The 13,306-nt window shown below is 54.6% G+C and overlaps 1 protein-coding gene across 10 annotated transcripts in view; it reads left to right on the forward strand.

The window, feature by feature from the left end:
- ARHGEF10L (Rho guanine nucleotide exchange factor 10 like) overlaps nt 1-13,306 on the forward strand; it is a 180,052-nt gene that overhangs the window by 50,664 nt on the left and 116,082 nt on the right. For 9 of the 10 annotated variants that reach the window (XM_017505635.2, XM_017505655.2, XM_017505625.2 and 6 more), the window contains exon 2: nt 9,086-9,165. In XM_017505635.2, the coding sequence (XP_017361124.1) occupies nt 9,129-9,165 (37 nt within the window). In that variant the 5' untranslated portion in view covers nt 9,086-9,128. Of the gene's footprint in view, nt 1-206; nt 251-9,085; nt 9,166-13,306 lie in introns of those variants that run through there. The other variant, XM_037730213.1, reaches the window with a different exon arrangement.

A 13,306-nucleotide genomic window follows, 5' to 3' on the forward strand; every position in this document is an offset into this window, starting at 1 on the left:
AGGAGCAGAGGGAGGAGGAGGGGAGGGAGGAGGAGTGGACTCAGGGGAGCCGGAGGGAGGAGGAGCGGAGGGAGGAGGAGCAGAGGGAGGAGGAGCGGAGGGTGGAGGAGCAGAGGGAGGAGGAGCAGAGGGAGAAGGAGGGGAGGGAGGAGGAGCGGACGCAGGGGAGCAGGAGGGAGGAGGAGCAGAGGGTGGAGGAGCAGAGGGAGGGGAGCCAGAGCGAGAGGTGAAAGAAGGCAGTAGCTGGCAGGTCAGGCAGAATGGTGACCAGTACACATCTGTTGGAATGGGGGTAGTGGGGGCCTGCAGGTGACCCTGTGAACGGGCTGGCAAAGCAGCGGCCACATACTTGTTTGGGGATAAGTAGCTCAGTGCAGAATGGGAGACAGGGACTGTGGATGGAGCATGGGGTCTCCTCAGAGAAGTCTTGTGAAGGGAGCAGAGAAACGGGGTGGTGCGTGGAGGGAGTGTGGGGTCAGATGAGCAGTAACGCAGCTTATTTATTTATTTATTTATTTATTATCATCTTTTGAGATAGAGTCTTGTTCTGTAGCCCAGGCTGGAATGCAGTGGCGCTATTTTGGCTCACTGCAACCTCCGCCTCCTGGGTTCAAGTGATTCTCCTGCCTCAGCCTCCTGAGTAGCAGGGATTACAGGTGTGCACTACCATGCCAGGCTAATGTTTGTATTTTTATGAGAGATGGGGTTTCACCACTTTGGCCAGGCTGGTCTTGGACTCCTGAGCTCAAGTGATCCACCTGCCTCGGCCTCCCAAAGTGCTGGGATTGCAGGCATCAACCACTGTGCCTGGCCATGCATTTCTGTTTTTTGGGAATGATCCAGTAGGGAGGAACTGTGTCTCTTGGTGGCCTCAGCTTCTACCCTAGAAAGACACCTCTGTACCATGCAAAACACTCCTCCCTGCCCTCCTTACCCCATCTCATCCCATTCTGGCATTGGCTCCCAGGCCAGTTTGGGGGGCTTCTCCAGTTGCCCATCTGGGGGGCTTCTCCAGTTGCCCATCTGGGGGGCTTCTCCAGTTGCCCATCTGCAGACCTGTGGAGCAGTGACGGGATAGGCAGGGGACCCCTGCAGGTAATCCTATTCAGAAAGGCAGGGGCCACTGGTGGCGGGCATCAATTCTGAGCTCTAGCTGTGTGAAACCCTCTCCCTGAAGGTTATTGCTCATCTGACCCCACCCCCCTCCACCCACCACCCTGTTCTCTGCTCCACTTCACAAGACGTCTCTGGGGAGTACCCATGTTCCGGCTCCAGTCCCTGCCTCCCATTCTGTGCTGAGCTACCTATTCTTTGCTTGTGAGGGTCAATCCACCCGATATGGGAGCGTGAGGCCTGGGAGAGACCACCAGGGCTCCGGCAGAGGAGACTGCCTTGTACTGGGTCCATGCTGGGAGCTTGGGACACCGTCCTCAGCCCTCTGCTCCCTGCTCCGTGGGGCCCTGTGGGGAGCTCAAGGTAGAAAACTCTGCAGGCGTGGAGAGTTGAGCTGTGGGTTAGCTCCCATCTGTGCCTGGTGGAGAGCGTGGTGTGGGCCCCTTCCTGCCGTCCCTCTGTTGTGCTTTGGGTGAGCTCCTGCCCAGGGCTGGGCCAAGTTGATGACCACACTCGTTCCTCATCTGAACCCAAGAGAGCCTCACCTCCTTGCACACTCCCTCCTTTTACTTACGCGGCTAAGAGAGTGTAAGAAGCCTAAACCAGTGGCAGAGCCCGGACTGGAGCACGCCTGATCCCCGGGCCCCTGCCCTGGCTCTGATCTAGAAGTGGGGCCACTGTGCCTGCCCCCTGCCCTGGGGTCTGTACCCGCTGGCCTCCTGTGGCTGCTGCCTGAGGACAAGAACCTGGAGCTGTCTTGTTTCTTTGTCCTCAATGCCAAGCTGGGTCCTGGCAGGCAGCAGGTGAGCAGCGAGATGTTGGCTGAGAGGGGAAGGGAGGGACAGGATGAGCGGCTTACTCTGGGAAGGCGGGAGGAGGTGAGCTTGACCCCTGGAGGTGAGGAGGGTGAACTGCGGCCACAGAGTCCCCAAAGGATACACCTCAGTTTGGCCTCCTGGAGGCTTTAGTTCAGCTCTGAGGTGTAGCAGGGAGTAACCCTGCCCCTCCCTTTGGCTCCACCCTGACACCTGGGTAGCAGTAGACAGCCACGTGCGTGCCCCCAGCTCCTCCTGTCTCCCTCGGCAGTGCCCCTCCCTGAGCCCCAGCTCTTTCCTGCCATTTTTCTGTCTGTGTACACCTGCTGGTTTGCAGGGACGCACACAGACCTCCCTTTCCCAGCCTGTCTCATCCTCTCGGGGGCTTTGGGTAGGTCCCTTCCCTATCTGAGCCTCAGCTTCCCTGTGTCTAAAAAGGAGGTGAGAAGACCCACCACTCAGGCTGCTGCAGCGTAGACACTCTCATGCTGAGTGGCAAGGGCCCAGCGGCAAGGACGCTCGGCAACTGGGAGTCGGGTGATCCCATTCTATGGGGAAGCTGAGGCTCGGATGAGCGAGGTGATGGCACAGAGTCTGTGTCATGCCAGCTGCTGTCCCCTGTCTAGCCTCCACGTGAGAGCCACGATGCCCTATCACAGGGACACCCCTGATGTGGGGCCGAGGGTCTGGGGTTCTCCGGAGAAGAGGGGGGTCAGTTCAGCTGATGGCAGGCGGCTTCCTCCAGCACTTCAGCTTCTTCACTCCTTCCACTGGGCTGAATCACCGGGGACAAAGGGGTTAATCTGTCTGGGGGCTGGGAGGGAAGGAGGAGGAGCCGGAGGACGACGGGGGCTGGAGACCGAGTCTGGGGCTGCCCCCCTCCCACGCTGTCCAGAGGCTTTTCCAGGCTGGCTCTGGTTTCCCAGGCAACAGCCCCCAGGGGTCCCCTCTGGCCTGGCCATAGGGCCAGCTCCTTCCCAGGGAGACCTACTCCCAGGGTCCCCTCACCAGTGCTCCCCACTCTTCCTGCCTGCAGATCCTCACCAAGGTCTCCCTAGGAGGTCAGTGCGAGAGGGTGGGTGCCACCAACTCTGGGCTCAGGACAGAGCCTCCATTGTCTGAGGCTCCAGCCATTGGCCAAAGTTGGCCCCTGCCCCAGCGAGGCTGGTCCCCCTCTCAGAGCCCCCCTCCCCCTCCCGCATGAAGAGGAAAGGAAGTTGAAGTCACCCCCACCTCAGGAAGCTCTTTGAGTGTCCATGAGGTGGGCGAGGGAGGAGCTGGGTTGTGTGGTCCCTTGGCAGGTTCTGCAGCTCTGTCACCTGCCAGGCTGAGGAGGGCCTGGGACAGCTCCCTGACCCACTACTCTGCCATCCACTCTGCGCCTGGGACCAGCCTGAGGGTCCTGCCCTCTTGCTCCCAAGAGCTCTGTAGCTGTGTGGCCTTGGGGATGCCCCTCGGTCTCTGTCAGCCTCCTTTTCCTCATCTGCTATGGGAATCAAATGAGATGCAAACTAAAATGTTCAGTATGGGGCCCTGTACACACAGTGCTTGGAGGCATCAGCTATTGTCTTTTCGAATTTTGTGATCTTAGGCCTGATATTCTGGTGGAATATGTTTGTCTTGGACTTGGTTTAGCAGTCTGTAAAATGAGAAAACACCGTTTGTCCTCAGGGACTGGCAGGAACCCTGGGAAGGAAACTGACATTCATTACAAACCTATCAGCATTGTCCAGTGTCATCTTCTTGACACCTGCACCTGATGGGTGAGCACAGGAGGCACAGAGGCTGCCTGCTCGGGGGTTCGGCTGCTGGAGAGCAGAGGATGAGTGTCGTCTGGGCCAGCCTGGGACTGAGCCCGAGTTCTTGTCCACACACCTCATCCCTCTCTTCTGCCTGTACCCTTCCTGCTGTAGCTCTGCCTGTGTTTCCTTGGAGAAGTCAGCTCCTCTCTCCCCATCCTGGACTCTCCACCAGGTAGCCATTTGCACTGAGAAGAGCTGTGGGCATCGGACTGCCCTGCGAGGTGGGGCGAGCTGTGGGCCCTCTTCCTGGTCAGAAGGCTCCACCCCACTTCCTGTTCCAGCTCCATTGTGCAGTTTGCATCTCCTTCTCTTCCTCCTGGGCACTGGGCTTTCAGACAGGCAGAGGACACCGGGAGGGCTTATACCTCACCTTCCATCTGTTCTCCCCTCCTCTGGACTGAAGCCCCACACCAGCAGCTCCCCAGGTCCAGGGATGTCCCAGCTTCATGGGTTCCTGGTCTATGCCCTTTGGCTCCATGGTAGGTGGGTCCCAAGCAGGGGAAGGTTTTCAGAATCCCTGTTCAGGTCATAGCTGTTATCTAGTGTACCCCGGGCCAGACCCAGTGCTACCCATGCTGAGATGGAAAGAAGCCCAGTGCCCTCAGAGAGGTCACAGGCCCTCGGGGAGGGCAACAGCTATAATGGGGCTGTGTCTGCAGGCGTGTACGTGTCCCAGCACCACCTGTGCTCTTTGAAAATAGCCTGTTGGCCCCTACCAGCTGCACCTCTGAGCCACAGAATCAGAATCTCCGAGTGTGGGCCTGGGATGTAAGTATTTTTAAAAAGCTTCACCACTGGAAACTACTTTGTGAAACGGGTCTAAGGAAGATTTGTAGAGGAGAAACAGGGTCTGGGTTCTGACGATTGAATAGGTGTTTGCTTGCTGGTTGTGAGAGAGAATTCCACGTGGAGGGAACAAACAGCGTAAGCAAAGGCCCAGAGATGTGAAACAGGTCGGGTGGCGCGGTCATGGGGCTGAAAGCCATTGGTGAGAGCCGGAGCAGAGTTCCAGGCCAGGCCCGGAGCTGCTGAGACCTGAGAGGTCAGTGGAGGGGGCGAATCTTGGAAGGCCTTGCTTAGGACCCAGGCTCTATTCTGAGAGTGATAGGGAAGGGTTGGAAGCAACAGGGTGATGTGGCAGGTGTTTTTGTGGAGTGGTCTCTTTGGCAGTAGAGGTGGCAGGTGGGTCGCCTAGCATGTATCTAATGAGAGCTGAAAGCCAGAGAGACCTCTTGGAGAACACGGACACATGGAAGAACTCCGGTGCTGACCAGCCCAAGCACCTGGTCCTTCCCCCCATTCTCCACCTTCCTTCTGCTTCTGGAGGTGGACCTGCAGAGGGTCTCCGAGGCCAGAGCTTGACAAAGGTGCCTGTACCAGAACCAATTCCTTGTTTCTCTCTGGGCAGGGCTGGGTGGTTGCTGCCCCGCTCAGCCCAGCAGCCCAGCTTGCGGCTTCCCCCGCTTCCGCCTGGACCTTGTTGAAAAGAGAGGCCGGCCTTCCTTCCCTGTCCTCAAGGCACAGGGGATTGTGCAGTCTTCCAGGGCCCCCAGGTGTTTTCTTCCTCCAGGGTTCATTCAGGTGGAAGAGGGATGGGGCCACTTGATGGGTGGGGGGTGGGAGATGGTCTTGGGAGGCCCCCCATGGGACAGGGGCAGACAGGAGAAGGGTTTCCTATTGGGGCTCCTGGGCAGATGGACTTTGAACCCTAGAGGGAGGGAAAACTGATAAGCACTTTGACTAAATTAGCCAAGCCAAGAAGATACCTGCTGTGATGAGCTGGGCAGCTGAGGGCGGTGGGAGGTGCGAATGCCGGGCTGCTCTGCGTGTTCCCGTCACTGAGCCTGACCTGCGCCAGGCCTCTGGTGGGCACACTCTGAAGCCAGGAGATGAGGGCCTCTTTTTTTCCTCTCTTGTCCTCCCTTGTCTGAGCACTGCCGCCTCCTCAGCCATTCCACACAGGAAGGGGAACTGTTCAGTGTCCACCTGTCCCTTCGGGCTTGGTGGTCATTGTTAAAAAGGTGACCACCGAGAAACGACAATCTCCTATAACCCCGTCGCCCAAGCATGGCCCGGATAGGGTGCTCATGGCAACAGAGGCCCCTGTCTACCCAGAGCTTATTCTGTGCAGGGAACAGCAGAATTCATCACACCCATCGCGGGGTTCTCATTTCATCAGCATGGGATGCGCAGGAGGCAGGTATTGGTCTTACTCCCGCCGTCCCAGTGAGAAAGGAATTAATTGCTGCTGTGGCAAGTGGCAAAGCTGGCATTTGAAGCTGAATTGTCCTGGCACCAAATCCTATCCTCTAACCATGGCCTTCACTGTCACTGCCTGGAGAATGACAGTGCTGTGGGTGGTGCCCTCCTCCTTCGGACTCAGTTTCCACATCTGTAAAGCAAGAGCAATACCACCATCATGGAGCTACTTTCTGGTTCTGACATGCCATGAGGCTTTTTTATTAGTTATCTTTTTAAAGATGAGAATGGTTTGTATTTATTCATTCATTCATTCATTCACTTTTAGACAGAGTCTTGCTGTGTCACCCCGGCTGGAGTGATAGTGGTGCCATCTTGGCTCACTGCAACCTCCACCTCCTAGGTTCAGGTGATTCTCCTGCGTCAGCTTCTCAAGATGCTGGGACTACAGATGTGCACCACCACGCCCGGCTAATTTTTTGTATTTTTAATAGAGATGGGGTTTGCCATGTTGACCAGGCTGCTTTCGAACTCCTGACCTCAAGTGATCTGCCTGTCCTGGCCTCCCAAAGTGCTGGGATTACAGGCATGAACCATCATGACTAGCCTGAAGTGGGTACTTTTCAATCCCTACTTTGCAGATGAGTAAACTGAGGCCCAGAGGTAGGATGGAGTAACTTACCAAGATCTCATAGCTGCTGAGTGGAATGCAGGTGGTATCGGGTAGCCTGAACTCTTGCTGAACCCCATGAGGATCTGTAGTGGTGGCAGTGGGCTGCCGTGAGCCATCCCACTCCCTTGCCCACATCCTTCTGAGACTAGTGGACTGTGGGTATAAAATGGTGGTCATAGGCCTTTGGGCAGAGCTCGCTGGCCTGTGTCCTTGTCCTGTCACTTCAGAGCCCTGCATTAACCTGTAGCGGACACTTCCCAGATTCTAGCCTGAAGGCTAGGGAGGCAGTGTGATCAGAGGATTGAGATTAGGCTTTAGGGTCAGCGCTCTCTGGCTGGAATCCCAGTGTGGTCACCTCCTCCTGTGACCTGGGGCAAATATTTGCTTCTTTGAGCCTCTGTTTGCTCATCTGTAAGCGGGGGTGCTATGAGAATTAGATGGAACAATGTTAATAAAGTGTCAGGTTCCATACCTGTTGGCTCTCTTCCTTCCTAGGGAAAGCCTTGGGCTTGGAGGGGAGGGCAAGAATCAGCCCAGGAGGGAGAAGAAAGGGGAGGACATTGGACTTTCTGCCCTGGGAGGGAAGGATCTCCTGGGTTTTGGCCCCAAGGTAAAGTAGCAGCCTCTTTCCATATCATCATCAAATTGTATTTAAGGAACAACTGGGACAGGAGGCTGAGCAACATGCTTCCATTTTGCCTTCTGTAAAATAGGTATAGGTCTTTCTGCCGCGTCCCTCCTGGAGCTCTTGGGGCACCAGAGCCCTCAGAGAAAGGCCGAGCAGACCTCAGCGGTTTTGAATGAGCCCACTGGGCGGGGGCCCTGCAGCGGGGCTGCTGTGCAGCTGTTTGATATTTCAATTTGAAAAGGGGTTTGCAGACATATTAGTTTGCTTTCCAAAACCCTTTGCTGAAGTAACAGTTTAGTTCTGAGAGTTTTCTGTGTGGGTCTACAAGGCAGTCACACACGAGACACGGAGTCTCGCTCTGTCTCCCAGGCTGGAGTGCAGTGGCACGGTCCTGGCTCACCACAATCTCTGCCTCCCACGTTCAAGCAATTCTCCTGCCTTAGCCTCCTGAGTAGCTGGGATTAAAGGTGTGTGCCAGCACGCCCAGCTAGTTTTTGTATTTTTAGTAGAGATGGGGTTTCACCATGTTGGCCAGTCTGGTCTCAAACTCCTGACCTCAAGTGATCCACCCACTTCAGCCTCCCAAAGTGCTGAGATTACAGGCGTGGGTCACCTTGCCCAGCCTGGAGGCTAACTTTTCATCATCTACCTGTCTTATTGTTTGAGTCTTGAAAGGTGCTAGAGTGTAGTGGCTGCTTCTGAACACACACTCCAGAGCCCTGTGGCCTGGGTTCGAACCCTGGCTCTTCCTAGCTGTGTGATCTTTGGCAGGTTATTTAACCATTCTGGGTCTCATTTTCTCATTTATAATTTGGACGAAAAGAGGTTAATATTTGTAAAGTGCTTACAATTACGTCTGAGATGTCGTTGGCAATGCAAGAATATCTACTGTTACTAATATTGTCATGAACCTGCATTTCACTTTTGTTCAGTAAGCCAGTTTAATAAAAATAAAGCCTTTAGGAATGGAAAGGAAAACAGGAACACAGCAGTTTGTGGCCTGGGTGGATTAGACTAGATGGCTGGGTGCTTTCTCTCCAGGGTGTGTTCCCTTCTCCACAGGAATGTCTAGGAGGACAGCCCCCAGCACAGAATTGAAGGGGACAGTAGGGAGGGGGGCAGGGTTGGCTCCAGGGCCCAGGAAGCCCCCTGGAGGTACTGCACTGGCCTCTTGGTTGTGTGAGCTTCCACTGAGAGGAGAGGGCGGTGCCACCTTGGGGCAGGAGGAACAGTGCCCCTTCGCTGAGCATTCTGGATTCTGTTCCTGCCTTGTGCCATTAGCCTCTGTAGCCATTGCCTTCCTCACACCCATGTGCAAAGGCCAGGTTACCCCTTGCCTGCTGGTCAGCCTGTGGGGCGGGACAGGGAGAGGCAGAGTGAGAGTGGCCTTCAGCAGGGCCACAGGAAGGGACTGGCAGAAGTGGCAGACCTGAGGGAGCCTGTGCTTCCTGGGCAGCCAGGAGGAGGAAGTGTCCAGCCCCCTCCATGACAGGCGTGATCCGATTCCTGGAAGGTGGGGGACTTTGCACAACCTGGGACTCTGGGGCCAGAGCTTCACCTATAAGCCAGAGGGGATGAGGAGGGACACCTAGCAGGTGCCTGCAGGTCCCTTGGCACTGGCAACAGGAAGGTCTGTGGCTGCAGGGTTTCTGGGAAGAGGGAGTGGACTGCACAGCTGCTGGTGTTTCTGTGGGTTAATGATTTACGATGGGTGGAGGCTGGGGCCTTTCTGGGGCTGCCCTGCGCTCTGAGAGCTGCCGGGTTGAAGCACAGGTTGTGGGCCAGTGACTGGTTTCAGTTGTGGAAACTGCAGCCCTGACTCCAGCTGATGAGGTTCCTGGTCTTCTTTCCACAGGCGTGCGGCTGGGACGGTGCTGCTCTGAGCTGGACCTTGTCTGATGGCTTCCTCCAACTCTCCTCCACAGCCTGCCATAGGTACCGTGCCCAGAGCTTCCTGTTCTTCTCGACGCTTCTTATAAGGGGGCTGTAGGGACTGGCGGAAGGCCTTGCTCTGGAGCAAGGTGGCCCCATGTGGGAAGCCCGCTCTGCTGGCCACTGGCCCTGCCTGGGCCGCATCTTCTGCCTCACATTCCTTGTCTACAAAATAGAAGTAACTTTCTGCTCACAGAGGAGGCTCTGGGCAAGGGTCAATCCTCTTCCTGTCTCCCCGAGATCCCCCTGAGATGGGAAGACACGGAGGTCTCAGGCTGAAGCTTATAAATCAGGGGTGAGGAACGGAGGTTGAGGGAAAGGGTTGCGCCATAAGGTCAGCCCATTGAACAGGGGCAGAGTTGCCACATTTAGTGGAAGAAAGAGAAAATAAAGGAAAAATATAGCTGGGCATGGTGTCTCATGCCTGTAATCCCAGCACTTTGGGAGGCCGAGGCAGGCAGATCACTTGAGGTCACGAGTTCGAGACCAGCCTGGCCAACATGGTGAAATCCCTTCAAAAATACAAAAATTAGCCAGATACGGTGTGGTACCTGTAATCTCAGCTACTCAGGAGGCTGAGGCAGGAGAAATGCTTAAACCTGGGAGATAGAGGTTGCAGTCAGCCGAGATCACATCACTGTATTCCAGCCTGGGTGACAGAGCAAGACTCTGTCTCAAAAAAACAAAAAAAAAAAAAAAGAAAGAAAAATACATACTTATACTAACAAAGGTATTCGTTGCTTATCTGAAATTCATATCTGAGTCTTGTATTTTATTTGGCAACCCTGGCACTGGGGCCTCAGATGCTGCAGGTGGAATCTAGGCTCCGCCTGAGAGGAACCGGGCCCAGGGCTGTTTCACCCGCGGCTGCAGCTTCCTGCCCTCTTGCCCCAATATGAGAGGGGCAGAATTGCAGAGGGCAATGAGTGAGGGCTGTGTCACTAGCCCCATCTGAGTTTGAATCCTGACCCTGCCACTTAGACTGTGGTCTTAAGTGACGTGGTGTCTCTGTGGCTTAGTTTCACCATCAGTAAACATGGTGACAATAACACCCTCTCCCAGACTGTTGCAAGGTTTAAATATATGCCAGGCATGGGCATGGGGTAATCAATTGCTCACGGATGGGAGTGCTTATCATTGTGGGTGTTGGCAGGACAGACAGTGTGCGCCATGCCCTGCACGCCTGGGAGAGCGAAATGACACATCTCCTCCTTCCTGAGCCTTGGGGTTCTTCTGGGGGGTGGGAAGCAGCACAGCAGACCTGTCTTCTCTGTGGTGATGAGTGGCTTCCCAGGGTCCCCCACCTCCGGGACTGGCTTGCATTGGTTCTTGTAAGGACCGGGTGTGTCCAGGAACCCGAGAGGCATGAGGGACTAGCTCTGGTTGTGCCACCTGTGCAGGTGGTTAGGAAGGGCTCTGTTGAGCTCTCAGTTGTGCTGGGATGGGCCTCCTGAATTTTCCTTCTGGTAAGGAGCAATATCTGATTGCCTGGGGGGAAGGTAGAAGGTGGCCTTGGGGACAAGCACATCTCATCTCCTGATTCCCAACTGGGACTTAGGTCCCTGCATGGCCCTGCCCCTTCCCACCCCTGCTGCCATGGGCACCTGCTTTCTTTCTCCTCCCCACCAAGAGGGCTGAACCTGAACATGAGGAGTGAGAACAAAAAATTTTAATGACTAGGTCAATTCTGTTCTGTTCAGCAAACGCTTGACAAACATTTATTGTTCCCGCTCTTTCTAATATTACTGGCTGGTATCATCTGGGTGAAGCCAGCTCTTTGGCATTTTCTCATTCTCTGAGAGCTTCCCTTTGTCTTCCCATTAAATTCAAATTCCTGAGTGGGAGATTCCCCCACTCACCTTGTCAGCACCTTCATCCTTGCTGGTGTCTCAGCACCCCTGGGCCACCTGGTGTTTGTTCTCTGTCCCGGCTGTGGCCTCAGCCTGGAATCCACGCTCTCGTGGGAGCCTGTCAGGCCTTTTCTCATCCTTCAAGGCTCAGTGCAAGGGCAGCCTCATCCTCGAAGCCCTTTCTGAAGCCCCAGAGAGTCCTAGCTCCTTTCTCTTGGTGCCGTTTCAGTCTCTGAGATTTTAGGTTTTTCTCCTGCCGGCTCCGCCCCACCAGCCGCAAAGTGAGCTCCAGAGGGGTGCCCACAGTCCCCCTCCACCCGCCTCCCCTGGGACTGTGTCTTACCTCTCCTTCTCCCTCCCTGCGCACTGGAGGCTGGGAGCTGCTCACTGAAGCTATTTGTACTCTCAAAGGGAGGAGGTGTAGGCCAGGCAGGGTGGCTCATGCCTGTAATCTTAGCACTTTGGGAAGTGTCGCTTGAGCTCAGGAGTTTGAAGCCAAGTTCGGACAACACAGTAAAACTGGTCTCTCTACAAAAAATGCAAAAAAAAAAAAAAAAAAATTAGCTGTGTGTGGTGGCGCATGCCTGTAGTCTCAGCTACCTGGGAGGCTGAGGTAGGAGGATCATTTGAGCCCAGGAGGTCAAGGCTGCAGTGAGCCATGATCGCGCCACTGCCCTCCAGCCTGAGTGACAGAGTGAGCCTCATTTCAAAACAACAACAAAAAAGGAGACGTAGAAGTGGCCTGAGCCCCTGGACGTGGCTCGGGACAGGGTTGCCTGAGGCCGGGCCTGGCCTGGGAGTTGGAGAGGACTGCCCTTCTCACCCAGCAGCAGGGACTGGGCCATGACAAGGCTGTAATCATCATAATAACAGTGATAATGGTGGTAATGAATGACAGTCATGATGTAGCGATGGTGACAATAACAGGCACGATCGTCATCGGAAGAATAGTTAACATTTGGTGAGCACGCACCCTGTGCCAGGTGCTTTATATTCATTCAGTCCATCCTCCCAACAACCCCAGGAGGTAGTTGCTGTTATTGTCCTCATTTTACAGACAAGGAAACTGGGAGGGGTCAGACAACCTGACACCCATCCAGCTGGTACCTGGGCGAGCTGGAGTCTTAGCTGAACCCAGGTGGTCTGACTCTAAAACCTTACTCATGGCAGTGACACCATCCACGTATTAAGGGAGACCCCCACGCCTACTCCCTGCCCAGCAGATTCACTTGGGTAAGGACCGGGGCACTGAGAGGCTAAGAAAGCCCTGTATAAGTCAGGATGGGCCTATAGCTGGTACCCCTAAAATAGTGGGTGGTGACTTTGTGGTCATTTATTCCAGTATTAAAAATAATTGTAGCTGGGCGCGGTGGCTCAAGCCTGTAATCCCAGCACTTTGGGAGGCCGAGGCGGGTGGATCATGAGGTCAAGAGATCAAGACCATCCTGGTCAACATGGTGAAACCCCGTCTCTACTAAAGCTACAAAAAATTAGCTGGGCATGGTGGCGCGTGCCTGTAATCCCAGCTGCTCAGGAGGCTGAGGCAGGAGAATTGCCTGAACCCAGGAGGCGGAAGTTGCGGTGAGCCGAGATCGCACCATTGCACTCCAGCCTGGGTAACAAGAGCAAAACTCCGTCTCAAAAAAAAAAAAATAAAAAAATAATAATAATTGTTTTTTGAGACAGGATCTTGCTGTGTTACCCAGGCTGGAGTACAAAGGTGTGATCATGGCTCACTGCAGCCTTGAACTCCTGGGCTCAAGCCATCCTCCTGCCTCAGCCTCCTGAGTAGCTGAGACGGCAGCCACATACCACCATGCCCAGCTGATTTAAAAATTATTTAAAAAATTTTTACCTTTATTTATTTTTTTGAGACAGAGTCTCGCTTTGTCACCCAGGCTGGGGTGCAGTGGCACAATCACAGCTCACTGTAGCCTTGAACTCCTGAGTTCAAGTGATCCTCCCATCTCAGCCTCCCAAGTAGCTGGGACTACAGGCATATGCTACCACACCCAGCTAATTTCCTCATTTTTAGTAGAGACGAGGTCTCACCAGGTTACCAGGGCTGGTCACAAGTTTAGGAGCTGAAGCCATCTTTCTGCTCTAGCCTCCCAAAGTGCTGGGATTACAGGTGTGAGCCACAGTGCCCAGCCTATGTTTTAAACTTTTAAAACTATCACCTATAGATGCGACAACAGGGATGCGTGTGTGTATGTGTGTGTGTGTTTCACAAATGCTTATCATGGACCTACCATATGCTGGACATTGCACTAAATGCTGAGGATGTAACAGTA

This window comes from Cebus imitator, unplaced genomic scaffold, assembly GCF_001604975.1.
Source record: "Cebus imitator isolate Cc_AM_T3 unplaced genomic scaffold, Cebus_imitator-1.0 Scaffold15, whole genome shotgun sequence".
Lineage (NCBI taxonomy): Eukaryota > Metazoa > Chordata > Mammalia > Primates > Cebidae > Cebus > Cebus imitator.